The sequence below is a fragment of the Crocodylus siamensis genome, chromosome 1 (assembly GCF_052110815.1).
Source record: "Crocodylus siamensis isolate JL-2025a chromosome 1, ASM5211081v1, whole genome shotgun sequence".
NCBI lineage: Eukaryota > Metazoa > Chordata > Crocodylia > Crocodylidae > Crocodylus > Crocodylus siamensis.
Window position 1 is genome coordinate 415814267 of NC_143395.1, and position 26861 is coordinate 415841127.

General features: G+C 50.7%; 1 protein-coding gene and 4 non-coding genes across 5 annotated transcripts; all 5 read right to left on the reverse strand.

The window, feature by feature from the left end:
* Window positions 1–1439: 1439 nt before the first annotated feature.
* RPS3 (ribosomal protein S3) lies at window positions 1440–10914 on the reverse strand. The gene is made up of 7 exons (XM_090030769.1): window positions 10781–10914; window positions 9174–9304; window positions 7875–7968; window positions 6264–6358; window positions 5249–5436; window positions 3439–3634; window positions 1440–1512 (listed from the first exon to the last, which is right to left on the reverse strand). Exons 1-6 carry the CDS (start codon window positions 10808–10810, stop codon window positions 3441–3443), a joined length of 732 nt encoding a protein of 243 aa, XP_089886895.1. The 5' UTR covers window positions 10811–10914; the 3' UTR covers window positions 1440–1512; window positions 3439–3440.
* Window positions 2113–2254, reverse strand: LOC149875426 (small nucleolar RNA SNORD15). Its single transcript, XR_016440086.1, has one exon. It is a non-coding gene; the product is annotated as a small nucleolar RNA SNORD15 (small nucleolar RNA).
* Window positions 4018–4164, reverse strand: LOC149875427 (small nucleolar RNA SNORD15). The gene has a single exon (XR_016440084.1). It is a non-coding gene; the product is annotated as a small nucleolar RNA SNORD15 (small nucleolar RNA).
* Window positions 5811–5958, reverse strand: LOC149875428 (small nucleolar RNA SNORD15). Its single transcript, XR_016440085.1, has one exon. It is a non-coding gene; the product is annotated as a small nucleolar RNA SNORD15 (small nucleolar RNA).
* A 7725-nt stretch (window positions 10915–18639) lies between the features above and the next one.
* LOC149875429 (U1 spliceosomal RNA) lies at window positions 18640–18799 on the reverse strand. Its single transcript, XR_016440062.1, has one exon. It is a non-coding gene; the product is annotated as a U1 spliceosomal RNA (small nuclear RNA).
* Between the last annotated feature and the right edge of the window lie 8062 nt (window positions 18800–26861).

The following is a 26861-nucleotide window of genomic DNA, read 5'->3' on the forward strand; positions in this document are numbered from 1 at the left end:
CCACCTCCAGCCTGGTCCGCACGGGCGGTGCCTCAGCAGCTGCAACCCCCACCTCATCCCCTCCCCTCCCACCCCACGGTACTCCCTGGACAGTCACCCCTTCTCCCACACACACAGCATACAAAGGTCAAACACTTATGTCAAGCTACAGAGCAATACAAAATGGAGTTTAAGGCAATGCAAAACTCAGAAAAATACATAAGATTAAAAGCAGTAGGCAAAAGTCTATCCGTATAACATGAGGATCCAACTCCTCTCTCCCTGCCCCCTTTCTGCTCCCCATGGAAGTCTTCTTCCAGGTGGGCCATAAGAAGGTTGGCATCTCGTGGGGCTATTTTAGTGCCCGTAGCAGTGCCCATGGTCCAGAGGAAGCATTGGCTGTTGAAAATGAAGTTGTTGCGTGTGAAGATGAAGTAATAAATTCAGTAATGTCTGGAGGGTTGCTCTCCGAGATGTAATCTCACTCTCGTTGATACGTGAGACAGGTTTGGATGCCGTCCTGGGTGGGATGCTGAGCTGGTACCATCCATGATGGCTAGGAGGGTGTTGCTGGGAAGGTGGTCTGTTTTTGACTTTTCCTAGAAAGTCTGTCGTGTCTTGGACAAAACTTGGTCTCAGCGGCACCCGGGGGCCAAAGGGCTGAACTACAGCATGAGCCTGGCATGATTTTGACATATTCTGCCCAGTTTGTGAAACAGGGGGAGGTCCCTGGAGTATGGTAGGTGTGTTTATACAAATCAGGGATGGAGGTGAAGACAAGGGCAGAGACAGCACAGCATTTATTCATTAAAAGTATGGCTTTCTAAACTGCAAGAACCAGGGCCCCCAAGGAATGCTAAGGCAACTCATTTAACATGAACCCCCCCCCCCCTCCTCTCCAAAAAATCCTGCAACCTCCCTCCCCACCACACTTCTATGTGAAGGCAGAAGGCGAATTACACCAAGTTCCTCCCTTTGTACCACGCTCTCCCACAGCCAACTCCCCAGGCCCAATGGGTAGCAGCAGCAGGGTTTATATCCCCCCCCAGGGCAAGCAGGCCCTTCCTTTCCTTTTTTTTGAAATTTTTTACTAGATTCCCTTCCTCTGCATCCTAAACACTTTCATGAAGGGAGGCAGGTGCTTCAGGACTAAAATTATAAATTAAGACAACTGCTGTAAAACAAGTGTCACCAAGAGATATGGACTCCCGTTTTGGGTCTCATGAATGTCAGCCCTTATTACCAGCTAGTGGCTTCGGTTCTCTATTCAGAGTCAGACAACATTACTGGGTTGGCCTATTTCTGCTTAATTCAGACTTCTGACCAGATGACTCCATGGAGGTGGTAGGAAAACAAAACCCAGGGCTGGAAAACCCTCAACAAGGAGTAATTCCCACACAGAGCTGGAAGGCAGAAATTCTCCAGACTGCATACAGCAAAGAAGAGTCTCCACAAAAAGATGGTCTTTTATCATTTTATTAAGAGACTTCCACTGGCTGTAGTCAAGCTTCTCATTCCAGGTGCTGACAAACCCTACAAGCAATAAAAAAGGGCTTTATCACAGCAGTGAACTTATTAAATGACCACAGTAACCCAAGATAATCCTGCCTGTGTGAAACCAGTTACAAGCCAGGCTAAAGAGTGCTAGTCAGAACACATGATAATGCTAGTTAACCACATTTAAACAGATGGGTCAGAGGCCCAGAGATGGAGTGATCTGCCCATGGTCACACAGCACTTGAAGGTCAGAAAAGACTTGAAGGTTTCTCAAATGTGAGGCTAATAAGGCCCATCTTTTATCACAGCCTGAAAAGTGAAACCAACCCAAGGTCTTTCCTCCCTGCAGTCACACTAGTGGGAAAGTGTCAAATTGCATCTTAATCCATTCATTTAAAACTAGAAGAATCCAGAATATAGAGTCGCTAACTACCAAACACACATATTCAGATGTTTCCTACACAGAGAGCTGGGCCCGTGTCTATTAACAGGCAGGTTACTCCAAATCTCTGGGACATAAAGACAAAGGGAGTGCTGGGATAACAGCAGGGCTCTCCAGGAGCCATAACTCAGCATGTACTGTTACCAGACTCAACCTCCCTCCTTGCACACCAGGGTACTAAGAGGCCTAATAACCCTTCTCAGACAAATGCCTCTAAGTCATCAGCAGAGGACTCCAACTCAAAGTCCAGGCATCCATGATACAGAAAGTAACACGGAGAAGGACAATGGGCCAAGGATCTCTCCTTTCAGACTCGTCATTTCATCCTCACTGAAGGGCTGGAACAACCCAATTCAGATCACAGCAGTGCCAGGGAGACGCACGGCTCTCTCTACAGGAGTTCAATATGTTTCTTATCTATTGTCTTTACTTCCCGTTCCAGCACGTGCTTAGGGCCATGCCTTAACTACTTTTGCTGGCTGCCTCTTAGAAACAGAAGAGAAATACAGAGGGAAGGACATCTCCTTGCTCCTCAAGGTGGAGATGCTATCTAAACAGGCCAGCCATGGTGCTTTTATAGTGACATGTGTTTCTCTACTAATTTATGCTCAGATTAAGTCACAAACTACCAACACTGCTTATTTCCAAAGTAACAAACCAGTTAACTTTACTTCAGCCTGGTGAAAGTGTTCAGTGGCCACTATAAAATTCTCTGGATGAAGACTGGGAGCTCTGACTGAAGTGATCAGAGCTAAACATCCTTTACTGCTGATATGACTGATAAACTTTATTACTATATTTGATTTTTACTATGTCAATTGTGGACTAAGCACAACATTTTTATAGATTCATGATCCGATTTATCGCCATACTTGTACTTGATTATGTTAATTCTAGGAGTAGGAATAATACTTGGCCTTAATTTGTTATTATTAAGCCCTAACGGTTGGCCCCATTTTATAATTATATTTGCATCTCTGTTATTTTTGCTTAAAATTTATATTACGGTTGTATGTCTGTCTGTCACGTTGCTTTCGGGAACATGGCTTTTAGCCAGAATCCTTAAATCAATTGAAATTGAGTAAAATTGGGAGCTCGGATAATTCACCCAATTCTTTCTTCCCAATCTGTCATTTTATGACTCAACGCAGGACTGTCCAACTTGTACGCATGCATGGCCAAAGGTCCTATGGGCTGCACCAGGGGAAGCCATGGGATCCTGGGAACCTCCCCCTTCCCCAAATGCTCCCAGGCTGACCTTGAGCTTCACCAGCCACAGCCTTTGAGACAGAGACAGGCAGTGAAATACTGAGGGGGAGAGAGCATGGAGACTCCGCTGCAGCCAAAACTGATGGGGCAAGTCATGACCAGGCAGGAGCCCAGGGGCTACAACTTAACCCCTCATGGACCACTAGTTGGGCAACCCTGCCTCAAAGCAGTTGTTTTTTCCTAACATGGGTCATAAAAGTTTCCAGTGTATATCACATTAGTTCTTGGCATTTCAGAATAAAGTCACTTACCCCTAGGCTGTGGGAACTGGCTGCGGCATAGCTGGCTGTTCTGGTTTGCTACCTTTCTGCTCTGAGATGGGTGTGGTGGGCAAGATCTCTTCTTTGGGTTCCACAATGCTGACGTGGTCTGGCAGGGGCTTCTTGGGGCCAATCTTCCCACTTGGGTCCCAAGGCAGCATGATCTTTACTTTGATACCCAGCACACCTGAAGAACAGTTCAGGAAAGAAACAGGAGGTCAATGGCAGGCGTATGGCCCCCTACAATAGGCTCCAACTGCTAGTTCAGTGGCAGTTTCCAACTTTCTAGTGAACACCTAAGAAACAGACTGGTAAAACACATCCCATAAGACAGCATCTAAATTATGGCCCATTAGTCAAACTGTGCTCTAGGTCTCAAATCAGCATTAACATTGTGTCCTGCTGTATTTTATTTTCTTTCATTCTGTATCTTCACTCTGTTTAGTCATTGCCAACGGCATTGTTTCATGCCCCACACTGAAACATCCTGAAAAAATAACCAAATTAAAACCCCACCTTCTACACTGAGAGCACCTAGCTGGACAGCTAAAAGAATCTGCTTTCTGTATCCCTTCTCAGACAAATGCCTCTAAATCATTCAATGAACAGGACAACCTGCAAAGGCATCCCAAGCACTGCACCACAGAACGTGGCACAGAACGAGTGATACTTCGACAGGAGTGTCCTTTCTGACTCGTCATCGTATCATCACTGAAGGGATATCAGTCCGCTTTTACAGAGCTCCTGGCAGGCCAATGGCTCTACAGGGGTAGAGATGACTAATTCTATTTGTAAGGGCAAGTCTTTCCCCTCCTTTCACCATAAAGAGGGGAGAGGTAGTTTTGTCTGCTGTTTTTTCTCTAGTTCTTGGCAGACTAGAGATATCAGGTGAGAGTGCTAAGCTATTTTTTTTTTTTAAATAAACTCAATATAGGATCTTCCCCCAAGATTGTCAGGTATGCAACTTAAGTAGAAACAAGACATTTCAAAACACTACCCAAAATTCCTCTTCCTTCCAGTAACTCAAACTAATTCCCATTACCTTGTCAGTCATATAAAGTGCACTTTCAGTGTGTTTGCTCAGACTTCTTTTGTTATTCTGAGAAAATGCCAGAGGCTGCAAAACATTGGGTCACTGCATGGAAACATTACAACTAGAGGCGCACCGATACAGTGGTCTGATATTGGATTGGCACCGATATAAAGAAAATTGGCTGTATTGGAAAGATCAGCCTGATGCAGCTGATAAATGTCAGTGAGCGCGTGCAGCTGCAGCTCTTCTGGGCACGGGCTGGGCTGTGCTTGGGACAGGCAGCGGCAGTGCTGGGAAGGGGGCAATTGGGGAGGCATTGATCTGCCCCTCCACACCCCTTCCACCACAACACACCAGCTGAAGGCAGCTGTACCGGAAATCAGATTGGCATCAGTCGACATGCCTCCTTAAAAAAAAAAATTGGTTATGGATATCAGCCCCCAAAATCCCTATCAGTGCAGCCATAGTTGCAATGTTCCAGGAAAAGTGTGAACAGAACACCATGGTCTATACGACATAAAACACAAATGACTAAGAACCCTGGTCTTGAAACTATCAAGGGGCTAAGCACAATGAAGCAAATACACTCAAGAGGCTAGCAGCAGTCAGAGTGGAACGCTTTGCAGAACAGGTAACATGCCAAGATCGTGGAAGCGGCCAATTTCCCCATTCAACTAGAGGAACGGGTAAGCAGCAGCTAAGACTTTTCTGGCTCTGAAGCACTATTACAGGAAGCTGCAGAGGGGATACAAACTCCCAAGTACTCACCCTGCCTGAGAAGGACATGGCGCACAGCTGTATCGACGTAGTAGTTTACAGGATCTCCACTGTGGATCATCAGGCCATCCACAAACTTCATGGACTTGGCTCGCTGGCCTCTGAGCTTGCCAGACACAACCACCTCGCAACCCTTGGCACCACTCTCCATGATGAAGCGGAGGACACCATAGCAGGCTCTTCAAGGAAATATTCAGTAGGTTATACAGGCTCTTGCCTACCATTAATGCATCCAATACCACAACTGTGGAATCTGCCACCAACTGCTCTGTTGATGAAGTCTTATTTGGAAATAAAGCTCATTCTGCTCTTTGAGAAAGCCTTCCAGATAAGCCAAGGCTGATCAACATAGTGCAGTCTGTCCAAAGCCTTCTCTACACTAGATAGGCTGCTGGAAATAAAGTGGCTGATGTTGCTACCTTTGTTTGAGAGCCTGCAGCATCTTGCACTTCAGTTGCAAGTGTCCCACATGAACAGGGCCTGGCCCAAATGGTTATGGGAAACAGAAGCAGCAGTACAAATACCTCTCAAAAGGAAACCATGCCTGCCTCTCCCTTCTCAGACAAATGCCTCTAAATCATCCATGAAAGAGGACATTCCCACTAAGGAATCCAAACACAGCATAACAGAACGTGACACTGAGCAGGATGCCCTTAGCAGGGGAGATCCTTTTCAGACTCGTCATCGTATCATCACTGAAGGGACATGAGAAACAGGCCTGAGGGTGTCTGAGACTAATGCTCCATTCTTTGGAATTTACTTTCAACCTCATTTCTTACCAAGAGGGTCTAGGTCTAATTAGAAGCATCATATATAGGGCTGACACCACAAAGAAAGTTTATCCTCATCCAGGCAGCTCATTAGAGACCAACTTTAGGAATAAAAGATGGTATTTAGTATTTTCCTCAACACTACAGACCTGGTATCAGAACTCAGGCATTCCTAGCCTCATGTCGCTTGTCTACCCTACTGCATCCATGGAATATGTATTATACATCTTACTTACCGGCGCACTGCTAAGCCTCCCAAAAGTTTGTAGCGCAGTGACTCTGCTTGGGCAATAGCGCACAGACCTCTCGTGGCCACCTTCTCAGCATACAGCTGCAAAGCAGAACAAGGTGCTCAGAAAATGGGGCTGCAACCATTGACAGCTGATGTTGTCCTGCATACAAGCTACCAGAGCTCCATATCAACCTCTGTGCACCTCTCAATAACACCCAGTAACCCAGTTAGCTCCTGATACTTACACATCTGCAGGATCTTTACCCATAAACACTGCTGAGGCTTTGAAAGGCTTTGCTGCTTGTCTTCTACTCCTTGCATTGAGGCATCCTAGTGTCATCTGATGGCTCATCAAGACATGCCTAGTGCAGTCCAGGAGGTGCTTCCTACCCAAGCATGCCTAGAGCATCTGGCAGCCTTGGAGATGTAATCTTTCCAATGTGTCCAAGTTCAGACTACATTGGTGATGTTATCTTCCAAGGGGGGCCTGGAATGCCTGGCAGTGCTTGCAGAAGCAACCTGCAGACATTGCCCGCATGCTGCGATGACTGAAAGCTTAAATTTTAAAAAAATCATGGTCAAAGTATGAAGTTGCAAGCAGACTTATTTAGGTAATGCATACGATGAGCCTGAATGGTGGAGCCACACACTCATCCTAAGGCAGCCTCTTTTAAATCTCTAAGCTGTTAAGCCTTATGCAGTGTGGAAAATGGACTTGCCTTAACAGATCTCACCAGCTGGCTGTCAATCCAGTCCAGCACTGCCTGCCATATTCAGTACTGGATGCTTCAGAGAAAGGTCCAAAGAACCACGAAGGGGATGGTTGTTGGCAATGCATAGTAGGGGGTGCACACACACCCCCCCACTGGAAGCGCCAGCCACAAAACTAGAAATGCACTCCCAGTTTTGCCACTGGCTCGGGGATCAGCCACTGGGGACCACCCCATCAGTGATCTGGTGCCCGCCCCCACACTCAGGAGGCACAAGTCATCACCCATGGGGACAGTCATGGGCTAACCCTACTGACCAGGGAAGCTTTCAAAACTCCATAAAAGCTGGATAATTGATGCTCAAGCATTTTAATCCTGGCTAAGTGTAATGCTGAATGATTCTTATTTGTACAGTACCTATTTATTTAGAATTCAATGAGCTTCAGACCCCTAAAGTACTACTGTGGTCAAGGCACAGCATTTGACTCCTGAACTATAACACTGAGTTACTTACTCCTGTTAAAGAGCTACAGCAAAAAACCTGCATCATGTTAGCACTTCAGCCAGGCTAATTTCCATACTCTAGGTCAGGACTGTCTGCCCTACTTTCCCCAGGCAAATGTTCAAAGACAGATCATGGCGGGGTGATAAGAGGCAGAAGCATTAACAAGTGGTCATGATCACTGTAGCAAATTCGGGAAACAAGGCAACATTCACAAGGAGAGAAGAGCATCTGCTAATGTTTCAGAACTATAACCAATAGTTGTAGCCATGACAATGGGCAAAACATCTGCCAACAGACACCAGCTTTTCAAATGGGTGCCCTTTAAACTTATCCAACCCATCTGAATATAAAGCAATAGCAAGGCCTATTTTAAAGCATCAACCAAACAGAAAAAACTTACCTCAACACTTCCCTCAGGAAAGCCAAACCTCTTTTGCACAACAGCTGTCAGCTCACGGATACGACGACCTTTTTCACCCAAAACATTCTGAGTTCTGTAAAAAAAACAAACAAACCACATATTACAACCTGGATTTGAAACTGAACGTATTGCTTTACAGAACATAACCTAGATCAAAACTGCCTTCAATGCCTGTCACTTCACTTCCATGAATGTCAACAGAATCTGATACATGAAAACCTTTAATGATCTGATCCAAGTGCTAGCGTTTGCTTCAGTCCAGTTTTAAGTGACTGATCAGAATCAGGTACCTAGTATTTTTTGAAAGACAATCCTGCTATTTACTCTCATTTCCAGGAAGGTTTTCCTAATAGCCAATAGTCTTCCCATTATTTCTGCTTGCCACTTTCACAAAGGTGGTCATCCAAGCACTCCCTTTCTGTTACACATAGCAGGGTGCTTTTTTTAATCCTTACTCAGCAGCACTGGGTGCTGGCTACAGCCAAGGTTGGGGACTCCGGGCATTTATACACATACTTCTTTGTCCGGCAACACACCGGAGATCCGCTGCTTCGGAGCAGACTCGATTAACTGAGCTGCTCCACACACAAGCTGAGGCGAACTGTGCTGCGTCACATACGGTTGCATAAGTGGCAAAATCCATGTCAGCACATAGAAAATGTCTGTGCGCTTTTGAACTACAGTAGCGCCGATGTGTTTTAGTTCGAAAGCGCACCACCGCCATTTTCTCAGCGCTGATGTGTGTTTCATCACTTATACAACTGCAAGCATTAGATGAACTCCTTGCTGGGGTCATTTGACCCCAGTACTCTTTCCTGCTATGGCAGGGGGCTGGACTAGATCTCCCGAGGTCCCTTCCAGCCCTGATGTCTATGAAACCTATGAAATCCGCTCAGTCCCTTAAGACCCTACAAACTATGAAAGCATCACAGTACCAAAGACTTTTCAAAGCACTCGGCACTGCAGTGCTTGCATATGTAAAAATGCCCCCTGTGACTGGGCTGTGCCAATGCTCCTGCAAAACCAGAAGGCTGTTCCTGGCTAATCTTGCCCCTCCATTCAGGGTGACACTGATCAGTGTATTAGGGGTCACAAAGGACTTTTACCCCATGCTCAAATTGGCATGGACTGGTGGTGAGGGGAGGGGGTTGCCTTAATTTCTTCTTGTAATTTCTTTTTGCCACCTTCCTAAAGAAATGCAATACACAGACGTGCTGCACACAAGTGTCAAACACAACTCTAAACAGCATCAAAGAGCTCAAAGCACACTCCTCTCACCTGGTAGCCAGGATGATAATTTCAGTCCTGGTTGGAGTCACTCTGACTTCTACTCCAGAGTACCCATCTTCGGCCAGTTCACGAGTCAGAAACTCATTCAGTTCGGCTTTGAAGATACCATCCGCGACAAACTAGAAAAGGAAACAGACCTGGTCAAACTCTGCTCAACAAAACCAACTGTTGTTTTGCTGGTTCCTGCCCCTATCCCCGCTTTCTGCTATACATGTCAGGGTATTTTTTAAGCCTTCCTCTGGTTGCAACCAAAGCTGGGAACTATGACTGGGCTCCAGCTGTGTCAATGCTCCAGCTGGGGCCAGAGCCAGAGGCTCCTGGTTAGAGGGCTTTTCCTGCCCCTCTGCTCAGGATCAGGCGAGTCAAATTTGACAGTCGAATTTGGTGTCAGGAAGGAATTTTACCCCGTGGTCAAAACAGTATAGACTGGGCGGGAAAAGGGTTGCCTTCTCTGTAGCAAGGCCCATGGCCATCTACCTGGGACCCATGGTCAAACCAGTACAGAACGGGCAGGAAGAAGGTTGCCTTCTCTTCAACAAGGGCCTGGGATCTCTTAAGTGAACACTAACAACATTTCCACAGAAGCAGGGCATTGACCACCACAGCGCCGCTGCTTTCCCTGCAACAGGTTAGGGTGCTAGGTATCAGGGTGAACAGCCTTATGACGAGTTTAGACTGAACAGGACTGTTTGAACAAGGGAGGATCTCGCTTCATGCTGGTGGTTGGACTAGACACAACGTCTGAACATCTCTGCCAGCCCCCACTTCTCTATGAAATACTCTCAGTTTAGCAGCTGGTTCAGGAGGCTGGCAGAGCCACCCTGGATCACTGCACTGCTGCGCTCTGCAAGACTTAGGTGGCAATAACCCCCGAAAACACACCTACAACCAACTGGTCAGCCTAACTTTAGTAGCAGAACACTCTCTTCCAACACCAGCTTGCACTCGGGCTGCTCCAGAACGAGTGGATGTATAACCGCAACTGAACGATGAGACTTCCTAAACAGCACTGGCCAAACTGGACTTTAAGGTTCAACTATTCTCGGAAGACTTCCAGGCTGGAACGACACCCGCAGGGCAGCCAGCATGCACGTGGGGTTACGTTCTGTAGGACCCAGCTCCTTTGCAACCCGCTCGCTGCTGAAGTTACCCGGCCGCAGGGAGGACCAGACCACTTCCCGCCACACTCAGCTCCTGCGTGCACCTGGGAAGGGCTCCCTGGGCTGCACCCAGAGCACCTGCCCTGGCCCGGGGGGGGAGCAGAGCCCTGGCCCCGCAGGGGAGGGCAGAGCTGCAGCCCGGACACACGTGCAAACGCGCTCTGCCCCACGCGCTGCAGCCCCCCTCCCCCACCTACGTAACCCCCCTACGTAATCCTGCCCCCCACCCCCCCCGCCGCCCCCACAAGATGCAGGGAGCCGCCATGTTGGCGGCCAGGCCAGGCCAGGCCGAGCCTCCATCCGCCTTCATCCGCCCCCGCCGCCGCCCTGTCCCCGACACTCCCGACCCCAAACCCTGCCCGGGCCCCCCTCGCGCCCGGCCGCGCCGATATGGCCCCGCCCCGCCAGCCCGGGAACCCGCCCCGCGGCGCCCACCTTGCGCTTCTTAGAGATCTGCACAGCCATCTTGCTGCGCCGGCCGGGAAAGGAAGGGGCCGCTGCTCCCGAGGGGAAATATAAACCCCGCTGCTGCTTTCCATTGGGCGAGGAAGATTACGTAAGCCGAAGGGAGCGGGGGTTGCTGGGAAATGTAGTCTCTTCGGGGTAAGCCCCGCAGCGTGCCCGTGGTGACCGCGCGCGGGGTGAATTCGCAGCCGGGGGTCATCACTTGCAAGGCCCCACGCGCACACGCAACTTCACACGCTTGGTTTGGGTTTAAAAGCTTGGTTCACCCACTGCCATAGAGTAAGTCCTCCCGGAAAGGTAGTGTCCGTGTCCAGGAAGTGTGGCATTCGCTGGGGGTTGGACAAGCGGCTACTTCCGGGTGTGGCGGAACAGGAGGGTACTGCGGAGGGCAGAGCTGGTGCCTGCCTGTAGCGGCTGCCCTGCGCGTCCAGGGGAGCGGGCCCTGCCTGGGAAAGTCTCGGGCAGCAACCTGAGTTGTAGAGGAGAGGAGACTGGCACCGCACAGACTAGCTGTCACACACTCTCTGTATGAATTGCATGCACACACACTCTATGTATATGTGCGTTGCACACACTATGTGCATTGCACGCACGCTGCATTGCACACATGCGTACACTCTGCCTTGTATACACACACTATATATACATTGCACACGTGCACACTACATATGCACTGTACACACAGTATATATGTGCACTGCACACATGCACACACTATATGTGCCTTGCATACATGCACTATAGGTATTGCACACCCCATCCCCCCCAGACTAAAGATCTCACTCACATGCTATATATACATCACACATACACACACACGCTATATATGTGTGTGTGTATGTGTGTATAGATATATAAATATTATATATACACACACACACTATAGGCACTATATATATTTATACATACACGCTATATATATTTACACACGCACACACACACACACACACACATATATATACACACACACACCCCCAAAGTAGATAGATAGATCTACTTTGGTTAGTTCAGTGGTTCTCAACTTTTCTGGACACCAGCACCTCCTCCCCCCCATTAACTTTGTGAATCAAGTGACACCCAGTGTCCGCAGTAGAATTCATATATTAGTATTCACGTCCTTACAGAGAGGCTGGGCGGTGGGGGAATTGTTCAGGCCTGAATAGGGTTTATTTGCTTAGCTTGTCTGTTTATCTCCTCACGCCCTACTTGTCTCCTCACACTTGGAGGCACCCTTCAAAGGATCTGGCAACACCCTAATTGAGAATCGCTGGCATAGTTTGTAATAAGATGCAAATCTATGCTGCCTTTTACTTGACTTTAAACAGACATGGCTAACTATGGCTTTGTGTAGGTGAAGGACACAGGGGCACAGAGGAAGAGCAAAAGATTGTTTTGCTCTTCACAGTTCCTGGCAATGAAGCCCTGAATGCATCTAGTGCCTCCCATACAAGCAAGGAAAAGGGAAGAGGAAAACATTACAGAAATAATGCAAAAATGTGAGGATGTCTGTGCAGTTCAAAAATGACAGTGCTTAGGAGAGGTGTATGTTCAGAATGAGAACATCTGTAACAGAGCAGATTGTCCTGGGGTGCAAGAACAAAAAAAATCCATGAGCAATTACTAAGAGAGAAGGATCTGACAATGAGTATATACCAGGCTGGAGAACAACTAGAAACACAAATAAAAAGCCTAGAAGAAGGGAAACAAACACATGACTTCAATGGCCCTGCGACATATTCAAATTAAAACTGGAGGAAACCAGCTGTAGAGTTGTTACACGTTTGCAAGCACTAACTTTGTAGACATTTGGCTCTTTTTATAGCTGGAGAGTCACCTTTATTGTGTGATAATTACTTGCACTTGTGGCCAGTCTTTCTTTGCATATGTGGCTGGCCTAAATGTATTGCACAATTCACCACTTAATGGCATATTATATGGAATCTGTAGCAGGGGCCCCAGTACAATTATGAAATGATCAAGGGAAAAATTGATAAAAAGTAAACTGGGCCAGGACAAAGAGTAGGAAGCAGTGATAGACAGATGTGGTCACTATCTTAAATATGGAAAGTGCCCTTCAAGTATGCAGAATCTGGACCAAACCCAGCCATGATGCCAAAATGTGTCCAGAAGGCAGGAAAGTGCACGCTGACCTCAAAAGCAAATGGCCTGATGAATCAAAGATACTGAACATGCCAACACCTGAAGATAACAGGGAATGCAAGATTTTCCAGGCTTGTCGAATTACGTCAGCGAGTTCATGCCCACCTATACAGCTCACGCAACGCACCTAAGACATCTCCTCCTCAAAGGCACGTCATGGGTTTGAAGGCCAGAGTATGGAAGAGAGGCCAGTCACTTAGTACATGGCTGAGTACAGTGATGGGACTGATAAGTTGCCGGTTTCATAGTCTCAAGGTCCATGACAGTGGCAAGGATATGTGCAGAAATTGAAAAGGAGATGCAAGGTTTGGCTTAGCCATGTGTGGCATTCCACCTCTTACTGTATGTTATCTCAGATTCAAAACAGGAGCTGATCACAAACCATGGATGAAAATGTACAAAAAAGGGCGCTTGGAAAAAAGCCCCCAGCAATATAGCACCTGCTCCCAAAATTACAGAAGTATGACATGACCATGGATGCCACTTAGTGATTGCCAACACACCCTCCGGCACTTACACTCCCTCCAGTGGACAATCCACATCCTGATGATCTGGAACAAACTATAAACACACATGCAAGTAAGATAAAAGTATTGTGCAATTTATGTCCAGGCACATGGGATGAACTAGTGGCAGTGGATTCACCAAGGGCAAGTTATACCTGACCAACCTGATTGCCTTCAATGACGAGGTGACTGGTTCTGTGAATGTGGGGAGGGCAATGGACATGATATACGTTGACTTTAGAAAGGCTGTTGATATGATCTCCCACAACTTTCTGACAAGCAAGCTAAGGAATGGTCGGATGGATGGACTGTAAGGTAGATAGAAAACTGGATCGAGTGTCAGGCTCAAAGGGTACCAGTCAAAGGCTCATGTCTAGTTGGCATCTGGACTGGCATCTGGCTACCATCTAGCTCGATGGCAGCCTGTATCAAGTGCAGTGCCCCAGGGGTCAGACCTGGGTCTGGTTTTGTCCAGTGTCTCAATCAATAACCTGGAAGATGGGATAGAGCACACCCTCAGCAAGTTCGCAGACAACACCAAGCTGGGGGGAGCACTAGATACACAGGAGGGTAGGGCTAGGATTCAGAGTGACCTAGAGAAATTGGAGAATTGGGCCAAAAGGAATTTCATGAGGTTCAATAAGGGCAGGTGCAAAGTCCTGCACTTAGGAGGGAGCAGTCCCATGCACCGGTGCAGGCTGGGGGCTGACTGGGTGGGCAGCAGCTCTGCAGAAAAGGACCTGGGGGTACAGTGGACAGTAAGCTAAATATGAACCAACAGTGTGCCCCCCCTCCTTTTTTTTATCTCTATATAAATAAATATATATACACAGCTAAACTTTTCTCATCCCATCTTGTGACCAACACAGTTCACTTAACCATCTGTAACTGTGGCAGGAAAAACGATCCTGCTACAAGACGAGACTTACCAAAAATGCTGGAACGACAATTATACCAGCAGCTGGCCGCAGGAGCAGCACTGACTGAGGAACATCCAGCACTGTCATAGGAATGCTTTGTAAACGCATGCTGATGCCTGTTCACCAAACCAAACTTGAATGGTGGATTAAAACTGGCCTGGGATGGCATAGCAGTGGAACCGGACGCAAGTTTCCATCACCAACAGACGCCACATGGTGAGACGAATGCCCCACTAGGGGCAATTGGTGGAAGTCAGAGATAGGACAGCTATATCGGAGGAACCAGTGTACTCGCTGGAGCAGCAGATGTGGATGCCAGAGCCAGATGACTGGAGCTGGAGCAACAACAACCCTGGAAGAAAACAAGCAGAAAAACAGCAAGACCATGAGTAAAAGGAGCCATTTAGCACCCTTGTCAGGGTGTCCAAACCCCATTTGCCTTGAGAAGGGAGATTTTAAGTTGGATTAAATCCAATTAAGGGCAGAAGGGCTGTATATGGACATTGTAGTAGAAGATAGAGACTTTATGCTCTGTCTGCCACTATCGTGGTAAGAAATAATCAAGAAGAGCTGGTTGGGACCATACTTACTAGAAACAACCTTGAAAGATCAGGTTGGCACTAGGCGGGGTGTAGGGGAGGTGGAGCCCCAGGTCCGAGAGCACTATGTGCAACCCCAAAAGACAGCGAGGAAGACAGGGACAAGATCTTCCTCCTTTACCTTTTTGACATCAAAGACGTGGCAGGAGAGAAACTTTAGTATCTTTAAGAGTGGATGTAGCAATCCAAACTGTCGGCTCACAAGGGAGCAGAAGTTGCCGGCTGGTCAGGAAAAAATAAGCACCTGACCAGAGACTGGCACAGCAAAATACAGTAACACACGTCTACAGCTGACCAGTATCATTCCCGTTACAATAAATGCACCTGCACACCCACACTCCCACGTGTCTACTTGGTCATCGCCGTCTCCCATAACCATTACAATTACACAAAAAGCCTCCACATCCCCCCTTCCTCTCCCCATTCCTGTTGATAATCCCTCTGTTTCTTTCCCCAATCCTTTCACACCTCCTCCCCCTAAGTCCCCGTCTTCCTTATTGTCTTCCTTCTCATCCTCTTCATCTTCTGTGTCTTCATCGTCGGTCTCTACTTTATTGTCATCCTCCTCTCTCTGGAGGTCCCATCTGTCACAGTGCACTTTGGTGCCCTGCTCCTATCAAGAGGTACAGGTGCCAGTTGCCGGGGCAACCGCAGTTTGGTCAGCTGACTGGAAGGGGGCAGGGCCTGACCTATGTAAAAGTGATCCAGGCTGAGGCCAGGGAGGCAGTTCCCTGCTAGCAGCCGAGGAAGAGGGAGCCCTGCTGGAGTAAGCAGAGTAGAGAAGCCTGAAGGCCTGAGCAGTTTCTGCTTGAGGATACTGGGTGGAGGAAGCCCTGGTAGGGATTTGCATGATGGTTAGCCAGTTGGCTTGGAGTTTATGTTGTAGCCCAAGAGCTTGAGTTTTCTGTTTGTAGTTTTATAAGATCGGAGGACCGGGAGAGGCTATTAGGGGTTGGAGGAGGCCTCATAGGGGCTCCACGGTGATGTGGGGACCCCAGTGCCAGAAAGGACACAATGTTCAGGGGGCACTGACCCCAGCCCTGAGAAGGGGTGCAGAGGACTGGGGGCCAGGTAAGGATGAGGCTGCCTGAGGCCCACAGGAACTGTTGACCCGAGGATGGAATTTGGGGCCAGGCAGGGCTACAGCCACCTGAGCCCCAATTGTGAGAAGACTCAGGGTGGGCACAGGCGAGAAACCCCAGAGCAGGCACTCGCTTTAAGACCCGAGGAGGGGATTTGGGGGCCAGGCATGGCTACGGCCACCTGAGCCACAATTGTGAGAGGCACCAGTGAGGGGCTCCAGCTGCGTGACAAGCCCGGGGGCACCAGTGTGGGGTGCCAGCTGCATGACATGCCCAGGGGCACCAGTGTGGGGCGCCAGCTGCATGACAAGCCCGGGGGTGCCAGTGTGGGCGCGGACAGGAAACCAACCAAACAACGTCTGGGACATCTGCGAGGCTTAGGGCGTGGTACAGGGAAGGTTGGAGCCACGCATAGCCTATAAGGCTGGGGTGCACCAAGTCAATCCATACAGAACAGGGGTCAGGATAAACCAGAGCACCGTGTCCAAGGGGACAAAAGGCAGCCTCCCTTATAAAATACATAACATCAAAGAAGTGGCAGGCGAGCACGAGGGTGCTTTATCGCGAACTTGGCATGGTAGGGGGCGTTAGGAGAGATCACGGCCGCTCCCAGGACCCCGCACCATGACACCGTCCCTGAACAGTCTGTGCCATTCTTTCTTCTTCCACTGGTCTGTACAGCTGGGGCTCACTCACCCCCATTTTGGCACAGTCTGTCTGGGTGGCTGGTGTACATGAGCGGGTCCCTGGTCTTCCCCAGGGTGCTCCTGAAGCAGGAGATGAACTGGCTGAAGCAAGCTGTTGGGTCCCTTGTGCTTGGACTGGTGGCTGAACTGTGCTGCCTCTCTGGTTAGGATTACGACCCCTGTCACCATCTGGAGGAGTTTGCTGACTCTTTCTGACACCTCCCTGGTGTATGGGCAGCTCCAGAGGACGTGGTCAACTGTTTCCTCCTCTCACCGCCAGGTACGCCTGGGTCAATCCAGTGGGACCCCTGGCTCTCTGCATCTCAGCGCTCACACGGGGAGTGCCAGATGCCACCTGCCAGTTCAAATCCCTGCCATTGTTCTGCAGGTCCCTAGGGAAGATTTGTTCCCACAGCCTGGCAGCTGTCCCCAGGGTGTACATCCATGAGCAGTAGTTTATTCTTTGCTCTAATCACCTCCTGCATCTCATGGTGGTTTGTCAGGGTCTTTGGAGCTTCATTTTGTAGCTTGTGTATATTCCGGAAATGCTCCAGGACCTTGCAAACCCTCGTAGATTTGACTCAGCCTTGGTGCACCCCTCCAAACAAGGCTTCAGGGGCTGCCCTGGAGCAAGCAGCTCTGTGCCCCACACTGGATTCAGGACTCAGTTGTTCCTTCCAGGAGGCCCCGAGTGGCCGCTGCTGCTGCACAACCACAGCACCATCCTACTGCCTGCCCAGACCGGGCTGCTGCTCACCGGGGGTGGAGGGAACTGCTTCTCCTTCGGGACCCTCCTCAACCCCTGCCTGTCTGCTTGGGTCTCTGCCACATCCTGCCCAACTGAGCTGCTGCCTGGGACAGTCTTTTTTTTTTTTTTAAATGTTGTTTCCAGGCCCAAGTCGGCTCTGAATTAAGTTCCAGATTTTGACAGAGCAGAGCTCAATCGTTCATGTCTGCATGGTGCAACCGTGGGCAAGTCTCCTCCCCTGCAGACTCCCAGATGGAGAAGAGGGGTCTCTCCCCTGCCAGGTCAGTCAAACCTCTGACCTAAAAGAAAAGGCCCAGAAGCTTTTACTCTGGGTTGCTCGAAACCAAGGGGTGCTGGGTACAGCCCTGTAGGGTGCAGGGTGTGGGGTTTTTGTTTTTTGGAAAATGTTTCATGTACCAAGTCAAATTAGCCAGATCAGTTCTGAATCCTTTGAATCGTCCAAAAGCCTTATGTGGCCCTCCTACCGGCAAGTATCCTCCACCCCAGACTTTTCAGCCTGGGGCCAAATCCTTTGGCAAGCATCCTACAGACAGGCCTGGGGTTCGGATGCCTCCAAGCTTCACTCACCCTCAGCCATGGAGCCACAGAAGCAAGCTAGGGAGGTGTCTTCCATTTCCATAAAATTAGGGTGCAGCCCAGATCCTTCCACGAGAAGCCGGCCAGTGGGAAGCTAAAGACGAGCCTCTGGTCAGGCAGGGGTGCAAACCTCCACTAAGCAGCACCATTTGAATTGCATTTCATCTGGGGTATCTGCAACCACCGCTGCTTGGAGGCTGCCGCTCAGCCTCACCGCCTGTTAGTTTTATGTTATATATTTTTTTAATTTAAAAAAATAGATAAAATAGAAATAAAAATTTGCAAAATTAGAAACATATATATTAGCAACTTCTCAGGTGGTTTAATAAAAGAAGTTCTAGATGTTTGTGTTTCTTGTTGTCTACCTATGTACACACGCACACATGAGACTCTTTCAAATTCAGGAGCAGGAGCGCCAGGAGAAGGGCAGCAAAGGGGAAAGCAGAGAAACTCTACTTCCCAGAAGCCTCTGGGCCTGCTGGACTGATGAGACGCCACAGCAATATTTATCTCTGTTCTTAATCAGTGAGATCGGGGAGAGCGCGAACGCAGTCCCCCACTACTGAAAATTGTGCAGTCAAGTTTCCTGCATTTGGGGAAATCGCAGGGGTCAGCACGCCCGGAGTGCAAGGGACGAGCCTCGCCCTGGGAAAACTTTTTTTTTTTTTTTTTTTTTTTACATTTTAAACATTTTATTAGAAAAAACCAGACAATAGCAAACAAAATAAAAACAACCCCAAATGAGGCCTCACAGAAGGTAATACCCAATACAATTTCAAGGCATTACATAATACTCACATGGTAAATGACATCAAATTCACTTCGCTTTGACTATAGTTTTATCTATCAAACATATTACATTTGCTTCTTACATGGATACAGGGTCAGTCATTTTATATATAAAAGAAAAACAACAAGTGCATACGAAAGCCCTCACCCACCCTTCCTGGCAACAAGTACGGACCCTTCGCTTAGCCTATACGGGGCTGAGACCCCCTGAAGTCCAGCCCTTGCCAGAACACAGGATCAAGGAGGTGTCCTGTGACTAATGGAGGGTTAGGGAGCTGCCAATCACCAGAGGCAGCTCAGGTGCCGGTTGCTGCAGCAACCGGATAGGTCAGGTGACCAGAAGGGGGCAGGGCCGGGCCTTTATAAACTGCCCAGGGCTATGCCAGAGAGCAGTTCCTTTCTGGTGGCTGCAGGAGCAGGAGCAGGAGCAGGAGCAGGAGCAGGAGCAGGAGCAGGAGCAGGAGCAGGAGCAGGAGCAGGAGCAGGAGCAGGAGCAGGAGCAGGAGCAGGAGCCAGTTTGCCGTGCTGACCGGCTGTGATGATGCTGGGGATGAGAACACCCTAAAGGGAGGTAAGGTAACAAGCCCTCGAGGGGCTTGGAGTTTACTTTATGAGCGGGGAGGCTCTGTATTGTTTATGTTGTAGCCAGGTGGGGCGGGTTTCAGTTATAGTTACCCTGGAGGACCGGGTGAGGCTGTAGGGGTGAGAGAAGGCCTCACGGGGATTCCCCAGCAGCTTGGGGGTTCCCAGTGCCCAATAGGGGCACAGTGCCACAGCGAGCACAGCATAAGGAGTGCCAGAAAGGTGCTCGCCGTGTGGGGTTGTAGCCCCAGCCGCGAGAGGCGCGGCACAGGCCCCAGAGTGGGGCAGGTACTGATTATTAGAAACCCAGTAACAGAGGGACATTACCCAGTAGGGTCGGGGAGGCCAGGTAAGGCTCCGGCCGCCTGAGCCCAACCCGGTATCCACTAGTATTCGGACAAGAACCCAGTAGGGTTGGAGAGGCCAGGTAAGGCTCCGGCCGCCTGAGCCCAATCCGGTATCCACCAGTATTCGGACAGTAGAGTGACTAGCAAGGGTTTAGGAAGACGGCCCAGGCGGCGTGATAGCCTCGGGAAGTTTGGTGACTGGCGTCAGGGCGTGGTGAGCCCCAGGGGCGCCAGGGAGTGGACAAACCCGGGGTTGCCAGAGAGGGGCACCAGGGTAGGATGAGCCCAAGGGGTGCCAGTGAGGGCCGGTCGGAGGAACAGGACAGGATAAATGTCCAGGAACAACTGCGAGGCTTGGGGCATGCTGAAGGGGAGGTTTGGAGGCACGCATAGCCCTTAAGGCAAGGGGTGCACAGAGGTACCCCATACGGAGTAGGGGCAGGGACATTCACACCGTTCACCGGGGCGATAAAGACAGCCTCCCATACAAACCTATTTATCATCAAAGTCGTGGCGGGCGCGGATCCGAGGGTGATGAGTCCACCTTACGTGATGGTAGGGGGCACTAGGGAGTACACGGCCGCTCCTAGACCCCACTCCCTCACAGCTGTGTCCCCTCCTTCTGTCCTATTCTTTTCTCTACCTCTATAGAAATGCAGCTCGTGCATTCCTAACTGCAAAAACTCTGTCATGCAAAAGCACGACCCCTTTAGCGCCAATAGGGAACACACTTGCCATAGTGCTACCTCGGTGCATGTGATGAAGACCCTCACCCCCCATGTCCCCTCTGATAACCCATAGAGAACATTTTCGAGAGTGATCCCTGTTCCCCTTCCGGTCTCCTTCAAATAGGTGGCTACCTTCCCCCACGCCTTTAGTGCATAAAAGCAGTCCCACTAGACACGTGCCACTGACATGAGCTCAGCACAGATTTCTCTTGGGCTCTTGGGGGACCGTGAGAGTCTCCATCGATGTGGCACTGGCAGTACGTTTTGCACGGTCCTCCACGCCAGCGCCTTGCACTCCCCTTTCCAGTCCTTCCCCACCAGCCCTTGCCACACCCTGCTGACTTGCTCCATTCTCAGCTCCCCGACATCTGACATCCTCTGCTTCCCCCTCATGAACTTAAGGACTCTTCTGGCATCTGCCAGCCCTTCGATTCCCTAACCCCGCCAAGCCTTCCCTTGCAACAAAGGATCCAAGGCGCGCATAAGGGAGTGCCATCTGCCAAGCCCACACCCCCCACCACCCGCTCCTGAACAGTCCCCGCCTTGGTAGGAGTCTTCCCCGCCAGAAAACACAAAAGTTGGAAACCATCCCCGATGCGCCCCTCACTTCCCTCACCACCATCTTCAAAAAATGTGCATAAACAAAGACCTCTATGTTGGGGAGACCCCATCCCCCCAGCCCTTCTGCCTTATATAACTCTGTCCTGGCCACCTTCTCTGTCTTCCCCTGCAAAAGAAGAGGCACGATGCCCGCTGGACCCGCCAGGCCTGTAGCCAGGACAGGGGTACACCATCGCCGTGTACAAGATCAGCAGCAACAGGCACTGTTTGATCACTTGCACCTTGCCCCTCGATGAGAAACCGCGTGCGCCCCACAACCCACCCCGTCTGGTTTACTCTCCCCTCCAACACTTCCCAAGCCCGTTTCCCTTTCCCCTGGGTATCCATCCACATGCCTGGTATTTTCAGTTCCTCCCTTTCCACCTTCAATCCAAATTTCCCCAAATCCCCCCAACTCCCAACCGCCAGGACTACACTCTTGTCCACGTTCACTCTTGCTCCAGATACCTCCCCAAACTCATTGGCGTGCTTCACCAGTCTTCCTAGGGACACCTCGTCCTGCACCACGCACGTCACGTCATGTCATCCATGTACAGGAGCACTTTTAATTCCCCGCCCCTTGGCACTCGAACCCCACCGATCACCCTATCCCTCCTGACCTGCTGCGCCAGAGGCTCAATGGCGCAAACAAAGAGCCCCGGCGACAGCGGACACCCTTGCCTCACCCCCAAGTCCACTGCAAAGGTTTCTCCCAGGAAGCCCCTCACCAGCACCCTGCTTGTTGCCCTCCCTGCATCCACCCCACGAATTCCCCCAGCATCCCCATCCCTGCCCAAACCCGAAACAGAAACTCGTGCCCAATGGTGTTGTACGCCTTTTGCAGGCCGAGACTCGCCACTATCGTGTTCCACTTCCGGTCAGCAATGTATGACAGCGTATCCCGGAGCACCCAGTGTGCTTGTGTCGTCCGCTGCCCCCCACCATGCACATTTGTTCCCCACCCAGCACCTGCGGTAACACCTTCCCCATCCTTGCCGCTAGGATCGTGGAGAATAATTTATAGTTGGAATTCAGCAGGGTGACCGGCCTCCAGTTCTTGATGTGCTCCCGTCCCCCTTTCTTGCAGATCAAGACCACAACTCCCTGGGCAAAGCCCTCCCCTACCCGACCCCGATCCATAATTTCCTTAAACAGGGCCAAGAGGTCCCCCTTCACTAAATCCCAAAACTTCCCATAAAATTCCACCGGGATCCCATCACCTCCTGGGGTCTTCTTTAATGGCGTTGTCCTCAAGACCCCCAGCATCTCGGTTTCCATCAATTCCTTTATCAGCCCTTCCCTCCCTTCTTCCCCCACTTTTGCTTTCAGACTCCCCACTAGTCCCTCCAGTTCTTGCCTCATCACTTTCCTATGAAACAAATCCCCGTAATACCTAGTCACCTCCCGCAAGACCCCATCCACATCCTTCACCCTCCCTCTGTCAGCCGTGCAGACCGCCCCCATCACCCACTTCTTCCTTCTCACCCACAAGGCGAAAAACCTGCCTCATTCCTCCCCCTCATCCACCCACGCCGCCTTGGCCAGGAACGTCTGTTCTTGCTTCCTGGTCCAGAACAAGTTTTGCACTCCCTCTCTCGCCCTTCCCCATTCTCCCTTCCCCGCTGCCCTCTTCTTCAGCACTTCCCACAACCTTTGAACTTCCCTTTGTAAGCGCGCTAGCTCCTTCTTCCTCTGCCGTGCCCTCTTCCTCCCCATGCCAGTGAACCACTCCCGCACACGCCTCTTGATTTCTACCCGCCAGTCCCACCGTGTTGGGAAAAGGGCTGCAAAGTTTGCCACTGGCGATACGCCCTTTGAAAGGCAATGCATTCCTGCGGGTCATCCGATAAGGACAGATTTAATTTCCCCTGTTTAAGCCCTTGCCCGATGCCCACCTCCACCCACAGGACGTGATATCCGAGAAGCTGACGTCTATCAGTCGCTTGCTGCGGATTTCCAACCCCCCTACACCAACACAAAATCGATTCTCGATTGCCCCCGCCCACCCAGATCCACTCTAGTAAAAACCCCTATCCCTTCTCAAATGCCCTGGAGCTCCTCATCTTTAATCCACCCCCGCAGCCACTTCCCCGCAGTATCCATCCCGACCCCATGCCCTATCCCAATCTGCCCACTCTCTTCAGTGATGCAATTAAAATGCCCCATCACGATCCACAGTCCTCCACCCCCCACACATCCCCATTTTGTGCAAGAAGCGCACCCTCTCCGTTCTCTCGGCTGGGGCATAGACGTTGTACAAAGTCACTGCCACGCCCTCCACCTCAACCACTGCCTTTTGCAGTCGCCCTTCTTCCAAGACCTGCTGGTCTTTGATTTTCAACCCCACTTCCCTTGCCAGGATCTCCACTCCTGCAGCTTTATTCTCGTTTGAGCCCCCCCGCCACAATGGTCCCAGCCCCCCATTGCTTCTCCAAATATCTATAACTCCTCCCCCAGGGAATCCAGCACTCCTGCAAGCCCAACACTTGTGTATCCCGGCCTTGTAAGGTTGTATACATTGAACCCCATCTCTGCCTCCCGTATACACTTCTTACATTTAAGGATGCTATGGTCAATGCCATCAAGGCTGTTTTCCAGAGAGAATTGTGCCTCATAAATCGTCCGTGCCGCTACTTGGGTCTGAGGAGTCTCCCCCCACTTTCCGCATCCCCGTGGCCCTAGCCAGATGCACAGTCGTGGTCGGGCTCAGAAAGCCCTAACTTTCTGCCCTTCCAGATTCCTCAACCTCTCATCTCTCCACAGGCAGCTCCCCACTCTTCCCCCCCCCCATCTTTTTCCAGTGCTGCCCCTTCTGTCTCATGGACCATTCCCCCTTCCTCCTCTATCCTTTTTTCCTTTGGTTTAACCCTCCTTTTCTTCTTTCCTTTCGCGGGGGAAGGCTCTTTCCCCTTATCCCCAGACAGATCCAAGTCCATGCCTGCTGGCTCAAGTTCGTGTGCCCCTTCTCCCGCTCCCTCGCTCTGCTCCTCTTCCATCTGTTGCTCTTCTTCCGACTCGGAGGGCTGGTTGGCCGCCTCAATCACGTCATCTCTCTGCTCCACTTCTGGTGTTTCCTCCACTATGAAGCTGTCCATATCCAAGTTGTTGGACTCTGCATCCTCTGGATCTTCTTTCTTGCTCTCCTCTCCTCTCCACGTGCGACTCTCGTGCTTTGTTCATATAGACAGGGGGCACCGGCGCCACAGGTGCCCCTCACTTCCACAAATGGCGTGCTTCAATTGCTGTGTGCAGGCTTTGGCCCGGTGCCCCATGCCGCCACACCTGTAGCAAACCATCAGGTTGCAGAAGGCAGCGAGGTGCCCCTCCAAGCCACACCTGCTACACAGTTTCAGCTGGCCATGATAGGTTATGTAACCGCGGTGCGGCCCTATGGACACCGCAGCGGGCAGGTGTCTCACCCCACCGGGGTGTCTCGGGTCTTCGTCTAGGATGACTCTGGCTCTCCATGCCCCAGTCCAGATTTGCCACTGGTCCAGGACTGCTGGTTATCTAGGATCTTTTTGACCCGCCCCTCCAGCCACCTCCTCACAACTGCATGCTCTCCGTTGTCTGAATACATTTTAAAGTATAAAACTTGTCCGCCACTTCCGCGCACTGGCCCACAAGGCCACATACACCTCTCACCTCCGGAAGGAGATATTCCAGGGGCGGAGATTATCAAAAGCCAGCACACAACTCACATCTTTGGGGTTCACGTGCAAGTCCTCCAAAAGCCCCCAGTCATACAGTCTGCGCTCAGCACGGGGGTGTTCCCCTTTACCCGCTCTGGGGCCAGAGTGGCTCTCCGCGCCGCTTCACCGCTCCTCACGGGTCTCCATCTTCCCACAAACAGTAGGAAGGTTCCGGCACCTTCCACGCGGATTGACGGCTCTCTGCATAGCTCTGCCTCTCTTCCTGCCGCGGGACTGCCCCCTTTCCAGAACCTTCTCGCCCAACAACATCATGACTCTTCTTCATCTCTGAAGATACCTCCTTGCCTCCTCGGCCCACTGCGGACCAAGGCCCAACCTCTTTCTCCTCAGCAACGCCGTCAGAAAGCTCACCAAATGCTCCCTTCACGGCAGAAGCTCTCAGGATCTCAGACGATCTGCTCTCCGGTCCATACTCCTCTAGAATCAGAGCTCGCCTCCGTACCACCTCCTCCAGCAATCCAACCTCTTGTCTCTGCTCCGTTACCTCCACCACTCCAGCAAAAACCCTGGGGAAACCACCTGGGTGATCATGGTATCTCCCCTGCCGGGTAAGTATGCTCTGTCTAGGCCGGGCCCCAGTGTCACCCACTCACCGACCCATGCACAAGTTCGGGCAAGAGCATGCAACAGCCCCCTACCGCCCGTCCCCCATTGCGGCCTGCTTCCCGCCCCAATGCATCTCCCCACCCCGATGTACCTCCTACATCTAAAAAGACAGACCTACAAAGGATGGAGGATGGGATCCACCTCCAAGGAGGAATACTCTGCTCAGGTCTGGACCTGCAGGGAGCAAACCAGGAAAGCCAAGGCTGCGACTGAACTCCAATAGCTTCGAGCATCAAGGACAATAAGAAGTCTTTTGTCGGACATGTGGGGAGCCGGAGGAAAAGCAAGGGCAACATTGGACCCCTGCTGAACCAGATGAGGCAACTGACACCCAGGAAAAAGCCAACCTATTAAATGGGTACTTTGCATCGGGCTTTCATCAGTCCCATGGGAGGCCCATGCCTGCTAATGGACAGGGCGGTCCAGGTGAGGGAGATCCCCTGCCCTCCATAAATGCTGACCTCGTGAAGGAACACCTTGACAGCCTGGATACCTTCAAGTCAGCCGGCCCTGACAATCGACGCCCCAGGGTACTCAAGGAGCTGGCAAGTATCATAGCCCAGCCCCTAGCACGGGTCTTTGAGAGCTCCTGGCACTCTGGTGAAGTGCCCAAAGACTGGAAGAAGGCCAATGTGGTGCTGATCTTCAAGAAAGGGAGGAAAGTGGAGCCGGCTAACTATAGGCCCATCAGCCTGACTTCTATCCCGGGGAAGGTCTTAGAAAAGATTATCAAAGAGGCCATCCTTAATAGACTGGCCAATAGCAGCATCCTGAGGGATAGCCAGCACAGGTTTGTTGCGGGTAAGTCCTGCTTGACCAACCTCATTTCCTTTTACGACCAGGTAACCTATCACCTGGACAAGGGGGAAGAGATTGATGTCATATATCTTGACTTCAGAAAAGCCTTTGATCTGGTATCCCATGATCACCTCTTACCAAAACTGGCCAACTGCGGCCTTGACCTCACCACGATTCGCTGGCTGAGGAAGTGGCTCCGTGGTCGGACCCAGAGGGTGGTGGTTGATGGAAGTCCATCATCTTGGTGCGCTGTGACCAGTGGGGTCCCTCAAGGCTCTGTCCTTGGACCTACACTATTCGCCATCTTAATTAATGATGTGGTCATTCGTGTCTCAGCTGGATGGCCATAATCATGTGCCCTTTTGCTGTTTCACAGCCGTTAAATTTCAGCCCATCGGTGTGAGGCTGAAGCCCAATGACATGTCGGCTGGCAGATTTGGGCCTGGGTGAAGCCCGGGCACTTCCTGCTGTTTGTCCAGCCCTCGGTGCTGTATAGGTCTGGCCAGTTTTTGCTGCCCAATCCAGGCCCAGGAAAATGAGCCTGGGTCTCCTTTTGTTGTTTCAAAGCAGCCTAGCAGTGTAGCTGAGAT

Bases quoted from the DNA above. Each gene is read 5' to 3' on its own strand.
- RPS3 (XM_090030769.1), bottom strand. From the start codon at position 10,810: ATGGCTGTGCAGATCTCTAAGAAGCGCAAG. The intron at 9,305-10,780 runs GTGGGCGCCGCG...TTCCTTTTCTAG, and splicing joins AGATCTCTAAGAAGCGCAAG to TTTGTCGCGGATGGTATCTT. The intron at 7,969-9,173 runs GTGAGAGGAGTG...TTTTTTTTACAG, and splicing joins ATTATCATCCTGGCTACCAG to AACTCAGAATGTTTTGGGTG.